Raw genomic sequence first — 13,562 nt, 5'->3', positions numbered from 1 at the left:
AATTTAAATCTTACAAGATTAAGACGATCAACTATTCTTCTTATAGACAACATTGGGATAGGTATTCATATTTGAATTCCTTGCTTGGAATCACCAATGCAAGGTCACAATACATATTGACATTTATCACAACAACCTTTCCTTCTAGCATAGAAAACCATAAACCAATCATGCAAAAGCACAACATCAATCAACAATCCAACAAGAACATAATAATAGGGAATGCATTTAAACCCTTTCCTTGTCTGGTCAAGGAAGCACAAACCCTAGTTAACAAGACTTATGCCGATTTAGTTATGCCTAGACCTTGAGAAGGATGGAATGTAGATCCTAATTCCTAGCATACTTCTCTTGGAAAATCAACCATACAAGATAGGGTGACCAATATAGCTTGGGATTAAGGGCTTTCCATTATTCCTACTCCAATTTACAAATTAGAGATAGTAGGAGCTTGCAATAAAATCATGGTTATATCACTGTAAGTGTTAAAAGACTAGCATGTTGGTTTCCATAAAATAGACAATGTACGGAACACCATTGGAGCATTCTCCAAGCCAAGAAACGTTATTGTAATAATCTCTATAATATCAATCTACCACATCGAATCCAACACATTCCAAGAGTAATGACAATCAACCATATCAGACAACTGAGTAAATACTACAATCACATATCATACCTAACACAACAATGGAACCATTTCAAATCAGAGATGCAAACATATTTTCATTATACATAAAGAACATGGGAAACACTTATCTTAAGATCTATTGGCAACTACGTTTAGCACAATGACTCTCCACTCAATTGTAGACAAGCTAAAACCACTATTACTTGTAGCTATCAACTCGAGCCAACTTCCAAAGCTTGAGGTAGAGTGTTTTTAGAGGGAAGCCTTCAACAAATGCACAGTTGAACTAGAACACCACCAAGCCACCATGCCTTCATATTCAAGAAAATCCACTGATCTTTTGTAATGCATATGCACAAAAAGTTTCAATAGGGCTCTTTAGCTAGATTATAGCTCTCTCTAGTACCCAACAATTGTAGCTCGAGTTGCTACCTTTTTTGCCTCTTCCACAGTAGTCCTGAAATGTCACTATCTCTGCTTCTTTTGCAGATTTTGCCTGCCAAGAGGTTTTCTCCCTCTACGTATTTTGGTTTGTGTATTTTTCAATCCTTCTTGAGAGCGCATGTATCCCTGGGTTGAATAACCTTTGGGTCCTCATCCACGACTAACTTCCCTTTCTACTCCATGGTGTTGTAGAAGTCCCCTTCTCTTGGACAACATATCCCATGTTCCTTTAATGTTTTTTCCTATTCCGACTTGCTAAGGGAGTCAAAGGACACTTGTCCCTATCCCTTTTCCACTAGTTAATTTATGACATAGTCATCCCACTCAACTAACTAGGACTGATATTTAAAAAAATAATTCCCTCAAGCAATCTCTTGCCTCAATTTATGGAATCCATGTTTATCCATGTCAATTAAAAATATTTACATTGCATACATGGGAATAAGCAATTATGTTGTAGAAATCCCCTTCCCCTTAGGGGAACACCGTCCTCGATGTTCAATGACACATATACAATGAAACACACTTGAAAAAAAAACATACTATTTCATGGAGCTTTATAGACTCAACTTTTTACAAGATTTACAATTTTCCAAGCATTTGCACCAACAAACAAGATATGGTAAAAACCAAGTTAGAATTCAACCATCTCATAAAAGTATGATATACATTAACTCATAATTCAACTTCATTGATCCTCTTTGTAGTCTTTGGATGCTTTAGGCATGTCCAAACCAACTTAGATTGTTCTTTTCTAGTGTTGTTATGTTGTTTCCTTTGTTCCCTCATTGTATAGTTTCAACTCATTATTTTTGGGCACACCCCCAATGTGCTTCTGACCCCAATCAGTTACGCTCATGACTAAGAACCCCAATTTACTTTTTTTCCTTCCCTTCTCTACTTCTCAGTCCCTCGGGCCATCTGATTACTCCCTCTTTGTGTAGTCACTCACCTTCCAAGTTAAGGCATCCCCTTCTCTACTTCTTAGTCCCTCAAACAATCCATCCCTTGGCGAGGCTTCCTCACATCGAAAGTATTTCAAATCCATGGCAAATCCCTGCCTCCAGAACTATCATATAGGTCATTACATGCCTTGTGGTGATTAATGGGCACCACTGAGTACTGGCGTCCCACAATAGCTTTATTCCTGAAATATTTGACTTTAACATACTGCTACGATTCCATCGTACAATCAACTTTGTTCGTTCAAATCGGAAATCCATATCCATTGCTACATCATGGGCACATAGATTTCATAAGAGTCATCATAAGGAAAATGTGATTCCATATGCTGCAAGGAATCTATCATACAAGTGGTGGGAATTTTTAGGGTGCCTGAAATATTGCACCTTCAACATCTTTATTTTCAGCTCTTCGTTGAAATTAAACATAGATTTGGCATGCGTTTTTTGTAACCCTCATTTTACATCGACCCATTTATCGGGAGCCATCACTATTTCCTTTCTACGCCTCATCATATCTATAAAGCCATCAGTGGTTGGCCCAAGGTTCTTGTAAATATCAAGAAATGTACTTAGAGAGTGCAAAACTATTTCAAATTTTTCCCGACCCTCTGTAGGGAGCTCCAACATCCGAAGATCATTCTTTAATTTGGAATATTGAGTTATGCACCTTTATAACATAAATTATTGGATATTTGTTTCCTAAGGAAGCTCATTAGGAATATATGAAGGATAGGAAGGGATCTCAAAAACCTAAAAATTAATGCACAACTCAAGAAAAATGTCTCCATCCCCATAAAAACAAAAACATATATATCTTTATAGTCCCTTAAGTTCAACAAACCATAAAAACCTCAAGTACTAGATATTCAACTTAAATAAAAAGTCGTCTGAAGAGACATAGCAAAAGAAAAGAAACAACTAGTTATAAGAGAGGCAACACACCTTCCTCCCTAGTAGTACCATCCATAATATAGATATAGCATAGGATGCCCAGAGCAACATGGAGTCCTTATTTTGATAAACCATACACCATAGCGTTTGATTCCCTGTATATATACGATCCAACCAACGAATTAGATTAGGGGGTGCGAAATTGGTTTGGCCCAAGATCTTGTCAATGAGAGCCTTTAAATCCCCATAAATGAAGATGTGATCCAACGATAGTCTCTTAACAAACCATAATAGTGCCCAAAGTGTCATGATTTATTCTCTAGTGTTAGTACGAGGTCCTCCACTCTGGAAAAGTTTATAATGTGATCGAGAGCAGATTCTGAGCCACACACCGTAACCACAGATGCCTCCATGAGCGACACTCTCAAATAACCCTGCTGGAAAATGTATTTGAGTGTGACACGGTATTAATCCCAATGCTTTGACAATATTTCGTAGGCCCCCCTGTGTATTCAGTCATGCCAAAATATAGGAACATTTCTTGGAAACATTTGCAGGAGTCCTCTAAAAAATACACAAGTTTCTCTCATGCGAGAGCTCCCAAAATATGTATAATGGTACAGACTTATGCTTCCCATGGCTAGATACCCACCATTTGAGACATAGTTCCAATGTGGTGAACTGTTGGAAAGTGGGAGTTTTACCAGCAAAACCCAAGTCCATATATGCAAGGTCAATGAGCACTGCAAAAAATGATGAAGCGTTGATTCCAATGATTGTAGGAACCATTCCAGTCCTTGGAAAACCCTTTCGCATAGGTTTCCCCAGGTAAGGACCTTATTATGCTAGACTAATCAAACAAAAAAGATGATCTTCAAGGGCACTTTCCATTTCCAAATTTTCTGAAACTGACATGAGTTAGTCAAGGAGTAGTATGAGGATAGGATATACATATATACTTCCAAGACCACCATAAAGCCATGTTGTAATTTCCCGTACCATGTAAGTGAGTCCTCGTTCTCATTCTGACACAGACCAGCTAGGCATAGACTCTGAATATATTGTTTCCAAGCTATTGTATATTCACCACACATGCCAATTTCCATCACGTCCTTCCAATTTGGATAATAGCCTCTTTATTGACTGATAACTTGGTCTAGAAAGGAAATACCTTTGGCATGAAGAATATCAATTAATCCCTTGAGGAGGTAGTTAGAGGAGAAGAAATATATCATAGAATCTATACCAATCATAATTTTGGTTCCCTTTTCCAAAGTACCACCGGAGCATATGTAAAAACCATCTTTTGACTTTGTAGAAGCTCAACTAAATGTAAGATCCTGATCTAACACAAATCCCTCCCCTTCTGAACCATTCCATACTAGTCTTTCGTTTCATGTATTTCACCTTAATAATATTCTTCCATAGTCCCTTGCCATAAAGTGCCCACCAGAGGGATTTAATAAGAAAATCCCAACCAAAAACCTGCAATTACAATAAACCACAACCACCACGCTCCTCATCCTTTGTAATCGATTCCTAATTTACTAGATGAAATTTTTGTATATCACGAGTACCATACCAAAGGAATCATGTCACAATAGACTGAATATTCTTTACAATAGACACCAAAAGCGAAAACAAAAGTGTCCAAAATACTGATAATTGCTGTAGAATTGACTGAATAAGAGTATATATACCCCCCAATGTGATCCACCTGTGAGTCCATCTTTTCAATATGTTATGAAATTTATTGAGAAGCCAAGTTCACTAGCAAACTTTGTATTTATTAAGCTTCAATCTAAATCCTAGGTAGGTTAACCCATCCTCCAGTTTTTTATCTCAACTCCAAAAAAGCCAAATATGAATTCAAGCTCCTCCCTATCGCCATTCGAGTAACGAAGGGTTGACTTACCACCATTTGCTACCTAACCATATTTTGCTCCATATCTCATTAGTATTGAATGTAATACAGTCCATTGAGATCGCTAGGTTAGTCCAAAAGTGAGAACATCATCAATGAAGAACATATGTGATATTGAAACTCTATGAGCCAACCTAAGTCCTCTAAAGGTATCTAATGGTATAGCCTCTCCAATATTCAAGCTTAAACCATCCATGACTAGTATGAAGAGAAGTAGTAATAAGGAGTAACGCTATCACAATCCCCTGCAAGCCTTGAAGAAGTATGAAGGAAAACCATTAATCAAAACAACAAAACTTACAGAGGTAACGCGAGCCATGATCCATTCTACATTATGCACCGAGAGTCCAATTTTAGTAAGAATTAGACAAAGAAAGGTCTAGTCAACATAGTCATAGACCTTCTGAAGATTTAATTTCATATCAAGGGCCTCCAACTTTTTAGTATAAATCAAATGTATGCACTCATGGGCAGTGGTAATAGCCTCGTGTATCAAACGGTTTGAAAGGAAACCAAATTGTTCCTGAGAAATATGCTCAGAAAAAGTGGCCTTGATACGACCAACAATGATCATGGATATCATTTTATAGGTAATATTATAGAGGGAAATCAACCTATAGTCCGGTAATGTGTGTGGATGCGAGGCCTTGGGAATAAGAGCTAAAAAATACACTTTATGGCCTCTATTATGCTTCCAGTAGTGCGATAATCCTTAACCATATCCATGAGATTCTGTCCCATCAACTCAAAGAAATGTAAGAACAACTCCATTATTGAGCCATTTGGACCAAAACTTTTTTTCCTTCGGAAAATATTTGAGGACCATAATAATTTCATCCATAGTGATAGGGCAGAAAAGTGAAACATTTGTAGAGTCCATAAACATAGTGGGGTAATTCTCAATCCCCCATAATTGGTCCTCAATATTGACTCCCTCACAAGTCGAGAACATGCCCCAAAAATATATGACTACCTCCCCCCAAAAATATATGACTACCTCCCTTAGGAACTCCAAAGTGGAATGCCACAGAAATTTTAAAACAACCTATTCTAAATGTATTAAACATATATATAAAACTTTTACAATTTTTTTATTATTACCAATTTTACAATTTGTATTTTGTTTATTAAAATTAAACTAACTATTATTTTAAATCTAATTATTAGTGTCTATGGCCCTATAAATACAAGTCTAAATTGAAAGCCCTAGTTGAAACTATTTTTTTCTTTTAAAATAGAGAACCACCAATACCAATAATACTAGATTTTATTTTGCATGAAAGTTCAAACTACACAGCCATGAAGTAAATCTAAGCATATCTGGGGCAAATGGATTTAAAGACAATAACCATCCATTTAAAAAATCATGAATATTCCCGAATCAAAATAAAATGAAGTAGTAAAAACCAGAACTGCGATTCATTTATATATACACATTTAAAAAAAACTATAACTATTCCACTTTATATATAAATTTGTAATTTTTTTAAAAACATAACATCCACTTGACACGGACTACTACATTATTTAGTTCAAAATTTATTTTTTTCTTTAAAAAATGTCAATCTCAATACTCATAATACTTTAATATAAATAAAAAACTATCCTATCTCAATACTCATAATACTTTAATATAAATAAAAAACTATCCTATTATAAATTAGAAACAAATTTTTACAAATAAAATAACTCACATCAAATAATAATTATCCTTAATACTAATTTAATAACCTAATTATAATATATTTTAATAATTAACTCTTCATTACTTAATATTTTTCCTCATCATTTTACACGGGCTCAAACTCAAACTCGATAAAAGCATTATAATAAGTTTTTTGATAACTTAGATAGCGCTTTACAACGCCATTATTCTTCCCCTATATATTATACATAATGTAATCATGCTTGTGAAAAAGAGGGTTAGAGTTGAATTAGCTAACAAGTTTTCTAAATCTGAATTAGCCCACCATTGTACTTGGTTGGTTTAGGCCACCTTATGCTTTTCTCTTTTCTCCTTGTGTACCTTTATCTTTTTTAGTTTATATTATCATACTTAGGAAATATAGAGTTGACTTAGCTAACAAGTTTTTTAATCTTTTGCTAATAGTTTAACGCCAAATCTGAAATAAAAAATTTAAACAATGAAAAGCCCCCCGGTGCACTTGGTCGGTTTAACACGTAAGTTGTACTCTAAAGCTGTAAGCTTTTTTTTCTTTTGTGTACCTTCATCTTATTTAGTTTATAACTTATATGTAGATGCAATGCTTTTTAAGTCCACAAATGATATCGTCATCTACTTTGGGAGGAACGCAAAATCAAGTAATTTAATGGTCACACTGTACATTAGATTTTTATTGCGGAATTCACAAATGAAAATGTGGAAAGGCTAATAGATTTTTCGATTGTCCTTTAAAGATCATAAACAGAAAATGAGATTTATCAGGTATATCACAAATATTCGGAAGTACTTTTAAATTTCCCAGATGTGATAGTTTGGATTAGGGATGAGTGAAATTTTTGGATTAGCTTTTTAAAATAGCCGTTTAATACCAATTTTTTGGATTTACCGTTTAAATATTTTCCGTTTTAAACAGTACAACTATAATGATATCTTTATCTTATCAACTTTAGGAGGGGAAAATTAAAATCAAGTGTGTTAACGGGCATCTTACCCAATTTAAGTGTGATAATATAATTTTCTTTGAACGAATCATTAGTCTAGACTTTTGGGATCATATTCTGAAAATATTAGTATCCGATAATAAATTTACCGTTGTACCATGCACTCATTCTGACGGATGTTCAAATTCCAACGCTGTGATTATTGTCAATTCACGGGGAACTGATGGAATTTATGGATTTTTTAAAAAAACGACCATTCTAATGGCAACTATAAATTCCGGAACATATTTACTTCAGAGAAAGACCGCTTTAATGTCAGCTAGAGGAATCATTAAGTCGAGACAGTTGGAATCATCTTGTGAAAATATTATCATCTGAGAATGTTCAAATTCCAAAACGGATATTATCAATTCACAGGGAGCTGATTAAATTCATGGAGCTTTTCCAGAAAAATGACCGTTTTAAAGGCAACTATAAATTCCGGAACATGTTTCCTTTGGAAAAGGGCCACTTTAATGTGAACTCTAGATTTTGTAACCTGTTTCCTTCTTATTGATTTTGACGGGGATCACAAGACACGTGGAGATGTATGTATATATATATTTTAAATGAGTAAGATTTTTTGAAATTGAGTTGTGAATTTTGTCTTAAGAGTTTTTGATTTTAAATAATAAAAAGACATTATTTAATTTTAAAAAAATTAAAACTATTTAGTTAGATTAAAAAAACTCTTAAATATTTAATAGTTAAACCATGAATAATAAAAAAATGTGTTAATGATAAATCTCGTGTTTCTCACACAGATTTAATGAACGATTATTGAATTCAAACAGATTTAACTAGTGATTATTGAATTCATGATCGATGTACCTATTTCTAAACCTAAGTAGTTGGAGTGTTTGAATCGTTTGTAGGGTGGAAATGGATTCAACACCATTAAGAATTTTTGGGGCACCCAAAACCCTAATGTTTGACAGCTATAACCAAGATTTTAAAAAATTTCTACCTGAAATTTTCATAATCTTACCCAAATTTTGTAAACTGTTTTATAGGTTTTATTTAAACTACCCAACAAAAATATAATCATCAAGGAGAGTTTTGGATGAAGTTCTTACCCAAATTTTGTAGACTATTTTATAGGTTTTATTTAAACTACTCCACAAAAATATAATCATCAAGGAGAGTTTTGGATGGAGTTGTCTTTATTTAGGGAGACCTTTTGGAGTTTCTGGTGCTGGAGTTTTTGATGTGAAATCTTGATTTGTGCTATTTAAACTAGTTTTTTCATTGCATATATAGATTCAGCCCCTGAAAACCTCCTAGGGCGATTCAGCCCATGAAAAAAACCCTAGGACACTTTTATTGTGCAGGGTTACCCATCAAGCTTGTGATTCCAATTAATTCCGGTCGAATTCTAGAAAATTAAACCTGCAAAATCCACCAAAAAAACTTCCAAAAAATAACACTAAAGACATCTAAATTTTGAATCCAATCCATATTCAATACCAAATCCCTAATATAAATATAATAAAAACATCCAGAACATTCCAAGAAAAAAATGAATGTCACAATGCATGAACGCCTCTGACCCACTTCCAAAAAAATCACACTAAATACCACTAAATTTTGAATCCAATCCATATTCAGTACCGAATCCCTAGTTTAAATTTAATAAAAGCATTCAGAACATTTGCAAGAAAAAGAGTGAATGTCACACTGCATGAACCCCGTGCCTCTGCCCCCACTTCAATCGTGTTTCTGCTGTGGACGCCATAATGGGATCACCAACATCCATCATTCAAATTAACATGGGACCCACAATAAAACCAGGCGTCGATGGCACACCATTTGATAAAACTCTGAAAAAGTCGAACTCCCCATACTTTTTTTCACCGAACCCGACCATGCCATTTCGTAAAGTTAACAGGGCACCAAAACCACTATCATTACACGCGAAGATTACGCAATTTACAACCGGAATTCTCGAATCATTATTAATGGCAATGGAGCTGTTTGCTCTGCAGCGTGAAATTGCGCAATCTTTGTTAGACTTATTTGCATGATTGTGCTGGCTCTACTCGGATATTCAAAGTATCCCGGCTTCCAATTGTTTGCTGCAAGAATTCAATAATGAGGATCGCGATTTTAGGGTGCTGGGTACTTGTTTTTATTGCCAGACAGGTCTCTGGGGCTGCTGCTTGTCCTGCTCCAACGGTCACATGCGGCTTCAGAAGCTGTGACATAACGAATTTCAGAGGATCATGGCAGGATCAGAAGGTCTGCAAGGCCGAGAGAGTTGTGTATCCCAGAAGCGAGAAGGAGCTTATCGAGGCCGTCGCGGACGCTGTGAGAGAAAAGCGAAAGATAAAAGTTATGAGCGTCGGGTCTCATACTTTTAACCGGTTTGCCTGCCCGGGTGGCAATGCCGGAGTTCTAATCAGCACTCGGGACTACAATTCAAGAATCAGCGTGAACAAGAGCTCCATGACCGTTACAGTCGATGCCGGGGTTCAATTGAAAGACCTAATTAAACGTTTGGCTGCGGAAGGGCTGACCCTGCCGCATACTACTTACTGGGACGCAGTTTCCATGGCCGGCGTCGTGAGCACGGCGGCTCACGGTAGCGGGCTCTGGGGAAAAGGCAGCGGCGTCTTTGAATACGTGGTGGCAATGAATTTGGTAATTCCCGCGCCGCCTTTCGAGGGATACGCGAAGGTAATTAGACTGACGCAGAATGACGAGGATCTAAATGCTGCAAGGATCTCTCTCGGGGTGCTGGGAGCCATTTCTTGGATCACGTTTGCAGTTGAGAAGATGTTCAAACGGTCGGTTGTTCTCAAGTTGAGAGACGATTTAGATCTTCAAGGCGCGGTCGTGCCTTTTGCCCGAGGGCACGAGTTTGGAGACATAACGTGGTATCCTTCTCTGCAACGTGTTGTTTACAGGATAGATGACCGGGTTCCTGTTTCAGTTCCGGGAGAGGGAAAAAACCTACAGATTCTCTTCCGACCGCAGACAGTGCAGACTATCGTCCAGAGCAGACAAATAGGTAATCCCACTTGGGTACAGGTTATTTTTCACCCTTCTTTTAACTTAGTTGTTGTGCGGTGGGAAACTTGTTTTGCCCTGATAGATCCTAATTGTTAGTTGGGAAACTTATTTGATGAACTTCATATTAAATTCAAGAGAAGCATCCAGTAGAGATCGGATTTGAATCCTTGTTCAAAAATTCCTACTTCTTTTGCTAATTCTTTTTGTGGGTTTATGTTACAGTCTATGGTCATTCTAGAGGTTCATTTCATTGCAGGTTCAAATCAAGCCCATTCCATCTCTTCTTATAGTCAGTATATCACCTCGAAATGCAGGAAGTAAAGGAATGAAATATTGGTCAATCTGACCCATTTAATTTTAGCGCTCTGGTAAATTCCATTTGAAATATAGTGGTTTTATAGCAATTATTAGGCATCATTCATGATTAGCATTGTCATTCATTATTCTCATCCAATAGATATCCTTTTGTCTTGTCGATTGAAAAAGCATTCTCATTCATTCATTATTCTCATCCGACAACTAGGATGAAAAACAATAAAATTAATCGTTACTTTATTAGTTCAAAAAGCATTCTCATTGTCATTCATTATTATCATCCAACAGATATCCTTTTATCTTATCGATTGAAAAAGCATTCTAATTCATTCATTATTCTTATCCAACAACTAGGATGAAAACAATAAAATTAATCATTACTTTATTAGTTCAAAAAGCATTCTCATTATGGATGAAAAAACACTAAAGTTGATCATTAATTTAGATGTTTTGAAAATATAAAAATATCAGCGGTAATGCAGGGGTTAGGTGGCTTAATTTTTCATTTTTGTTTTTCTTAAATATAGCATAAAAATATCGCTGTCTGAAAATTGCCAAAATCATATAAATATTATATGAAATCATAAATTAGAGCGGTAATGCAGGGGTTAGGTGGATTAATTTTGCATTTTTTTTTTCTTAAATATAGTATAAAAATATTTCTCTCTGAAAATTGCCAAAATCATATAAATATTATATAATTAAAAATTTGAATATTTTTTTAGTTATTTTATCGTTTTCAGATTAGTAATATTAATCAAAATTTCCAAATTTTAAAATAAATTTCAACTTTCAAATTTTTGCTCTAGAAAATATTCAAATTTTAAACAAAATACTTAAATTATACTATGTATTATGGAATATATACACTAAATATAAATATATAATAAACATTTAGCAAAGAAATCACTATCTTAATTGTCAATTCTAGAAATATTTGGGAATGTAAGAGCCCAATCAAATAATTAACTTAACTTCATTTCAAAAAATTTCCAGAATTTACAATCATATTTATTTTCAGCTCATTATCACCCCCATTTTCCATTGATTAAGTAATTTTGACCGCCCATCACTGAGGTAAAATTGTTTTATTTCTGTTTGCATTTCTCTTTAGGTTGTGTTCTCCTGTTGTCTATTTTAACTATAAATGGACCTCTGGATCACTCTACATGGATTCTGTTCTCTATGACTCTTTTTATTATTAACGAACCTTAGGATCCACTATACAAATTGACATAGTTGCTTATTGCTCTGCAGAGGAACAGATACAAGCAACCAAGAATGTGAACAAGCTCTGTCAGATAGCCAGTACCGGACTGAGCCAGACAATGCAGGCAGGAGGTGGATTCCTGAACGATGGGATCAAGTTCACGGGATACCCCGTCGTGGGATATAACAACTACATGCAGTCCTCCTCTGGATGCCAGTCTGACCCCGAGACTAACCAGAATCACAAGGCAAACATATGCCCGCCTAATGCAAATCATTTGGAGGCAAATGATATCATCTGTGGGTGGGATTCGAGAGTGAACGGGAGCTTTTTCTTCCACACTTCCATCGCCATTCCTCTTTCCAGTATCGCCAGAGCTATTGAAGACATCAAGCTCCTCCGTGACCTAAACCCTAAGGCATTTTGTGGGATAGACTACTACGGAGGTTTTCTGATGCGTTTTATTAAGAAATCGGAGGCCTACTTGGGCTTTAATGAGGACACTGTCGATATAGAATTCTTCTACTATCGCTCTCGTCAACCGAATGCCCCCAGGTGGAATGAAGATGTGATGGAAGAGATTGAGCAGCTGCTTCTGCAAAAATATGGTGGAAGGCCACACTGGGCAAAGAATCGAGTGTTTACATTCGATGGAACTACTCAAAGAGCTGTGAGCCTGGAGAAATTCTTGGAGGTAAAGCAGAGACTTGATCCATTTGGGTTCTTCTCAAGCGAGTGGTCGGATGCTGTGTTGGGCACATGGAAATGGGCCACAGTTCAGAGATGGCGAGACAGATGTGCCTTCGATGGATTGTGTGTCTGTAAAGTAGATCGCCATTGTTCTCCACAGCATGGATTCTTTTGCAGACCAGGGAAAATTTGGACAAGTGCTCGCGTTTGCAGGCAACAATGAAGAAAAAAATGCTTTTCCAGAGCGAATGTCACAGAATTGGTTACGGTTTTTGTATACCGTACCTGGTATTGAGATTGTATTGAGGGTTTACATTGTTTTTCTTTATAGCATGATATTAAACTAGGTTTTCGTTGACGATGAGGATAGGTTAGTCGTTGAATCATTGTAGTTCAGATCACAGATATCTTTGGTGAGATACTATGTAGCTTTGACAGATACACACATGTCCGTAAGGATTGAGTTTTAACCCTATCTGATATGATATGATATGAGTTGGAGGATTGATTTATACATTGTTCACTATGTTAATAAAATTTCGGAAACATTGCTTCCCATGTGAATGAGATTTGGGAAATGGTTTTTCTTTCATTAGTATTTCAATTTCACTTGTATAATGTGGCTGCTAGAACCAAAATCATACAGGTAATTTATTTTCAATAAAATTCAATTAAAAAACGGATTTTAATTGAGATTATCTCTACGACATTTCAAGATTGGGTTGTAAATATATTTTTTATAATTATTTTGAAATTTGGTGATATAATTGGGTAATTAAATAATTAATGTAGCTATAATTTAAATTGATGGTAAAT

General features: G+C 35.7%; 1 protein-coding gene across 1 annotated transcript; it reads left to right on the top strand.

The window, feature by feature from the left end:
• The first annotated feature begins 9,436 nt into the window (after positions 1-9,436).
• On the top strand, positions 9,437-13,277 carry LOC149209039 (L-gulonolactone oxidase 3-like). The gene is made up of 2 exons (XM_089394194.1): positions 9,437-10,529; positions 12,104-13,277. The coding sequence occupies exons 1-2, from the start codon at positions 9,611-9,613 to the stop codon at positions 12,967-12,969; spliced, it is 1,785 nt and encodes a 594-aa protein (XP_089250320.1). The 5' UTR covers positions 9,437-9,610; the 3' UTR covers positions 12,970-13,277.
• The last annotated feature ends 285 nt before the right edge of the window (positions 13,278-13,562 follow it).

The sequence above is a fragment of the Pinus tabuliformis genome, chromosome 1_2, assembly GCF_031772625.1.
Source record: "Pinus tabuliformis cultivar Carrire ecotype Pingquan chromosome 1_2, CPIR1, whole genome shotgun sequence".
NCBI classification, from domain to species: domain Eukaryota; kingdom Viridiplantae; phylum Streptophyta; class Pinopsida; order Pinales; family Pinaceae; genus Pinus; species Pinus tabuliformis.
This window is presented reverse-complemented; position numbering and strand designations above follow the sequence as displayed.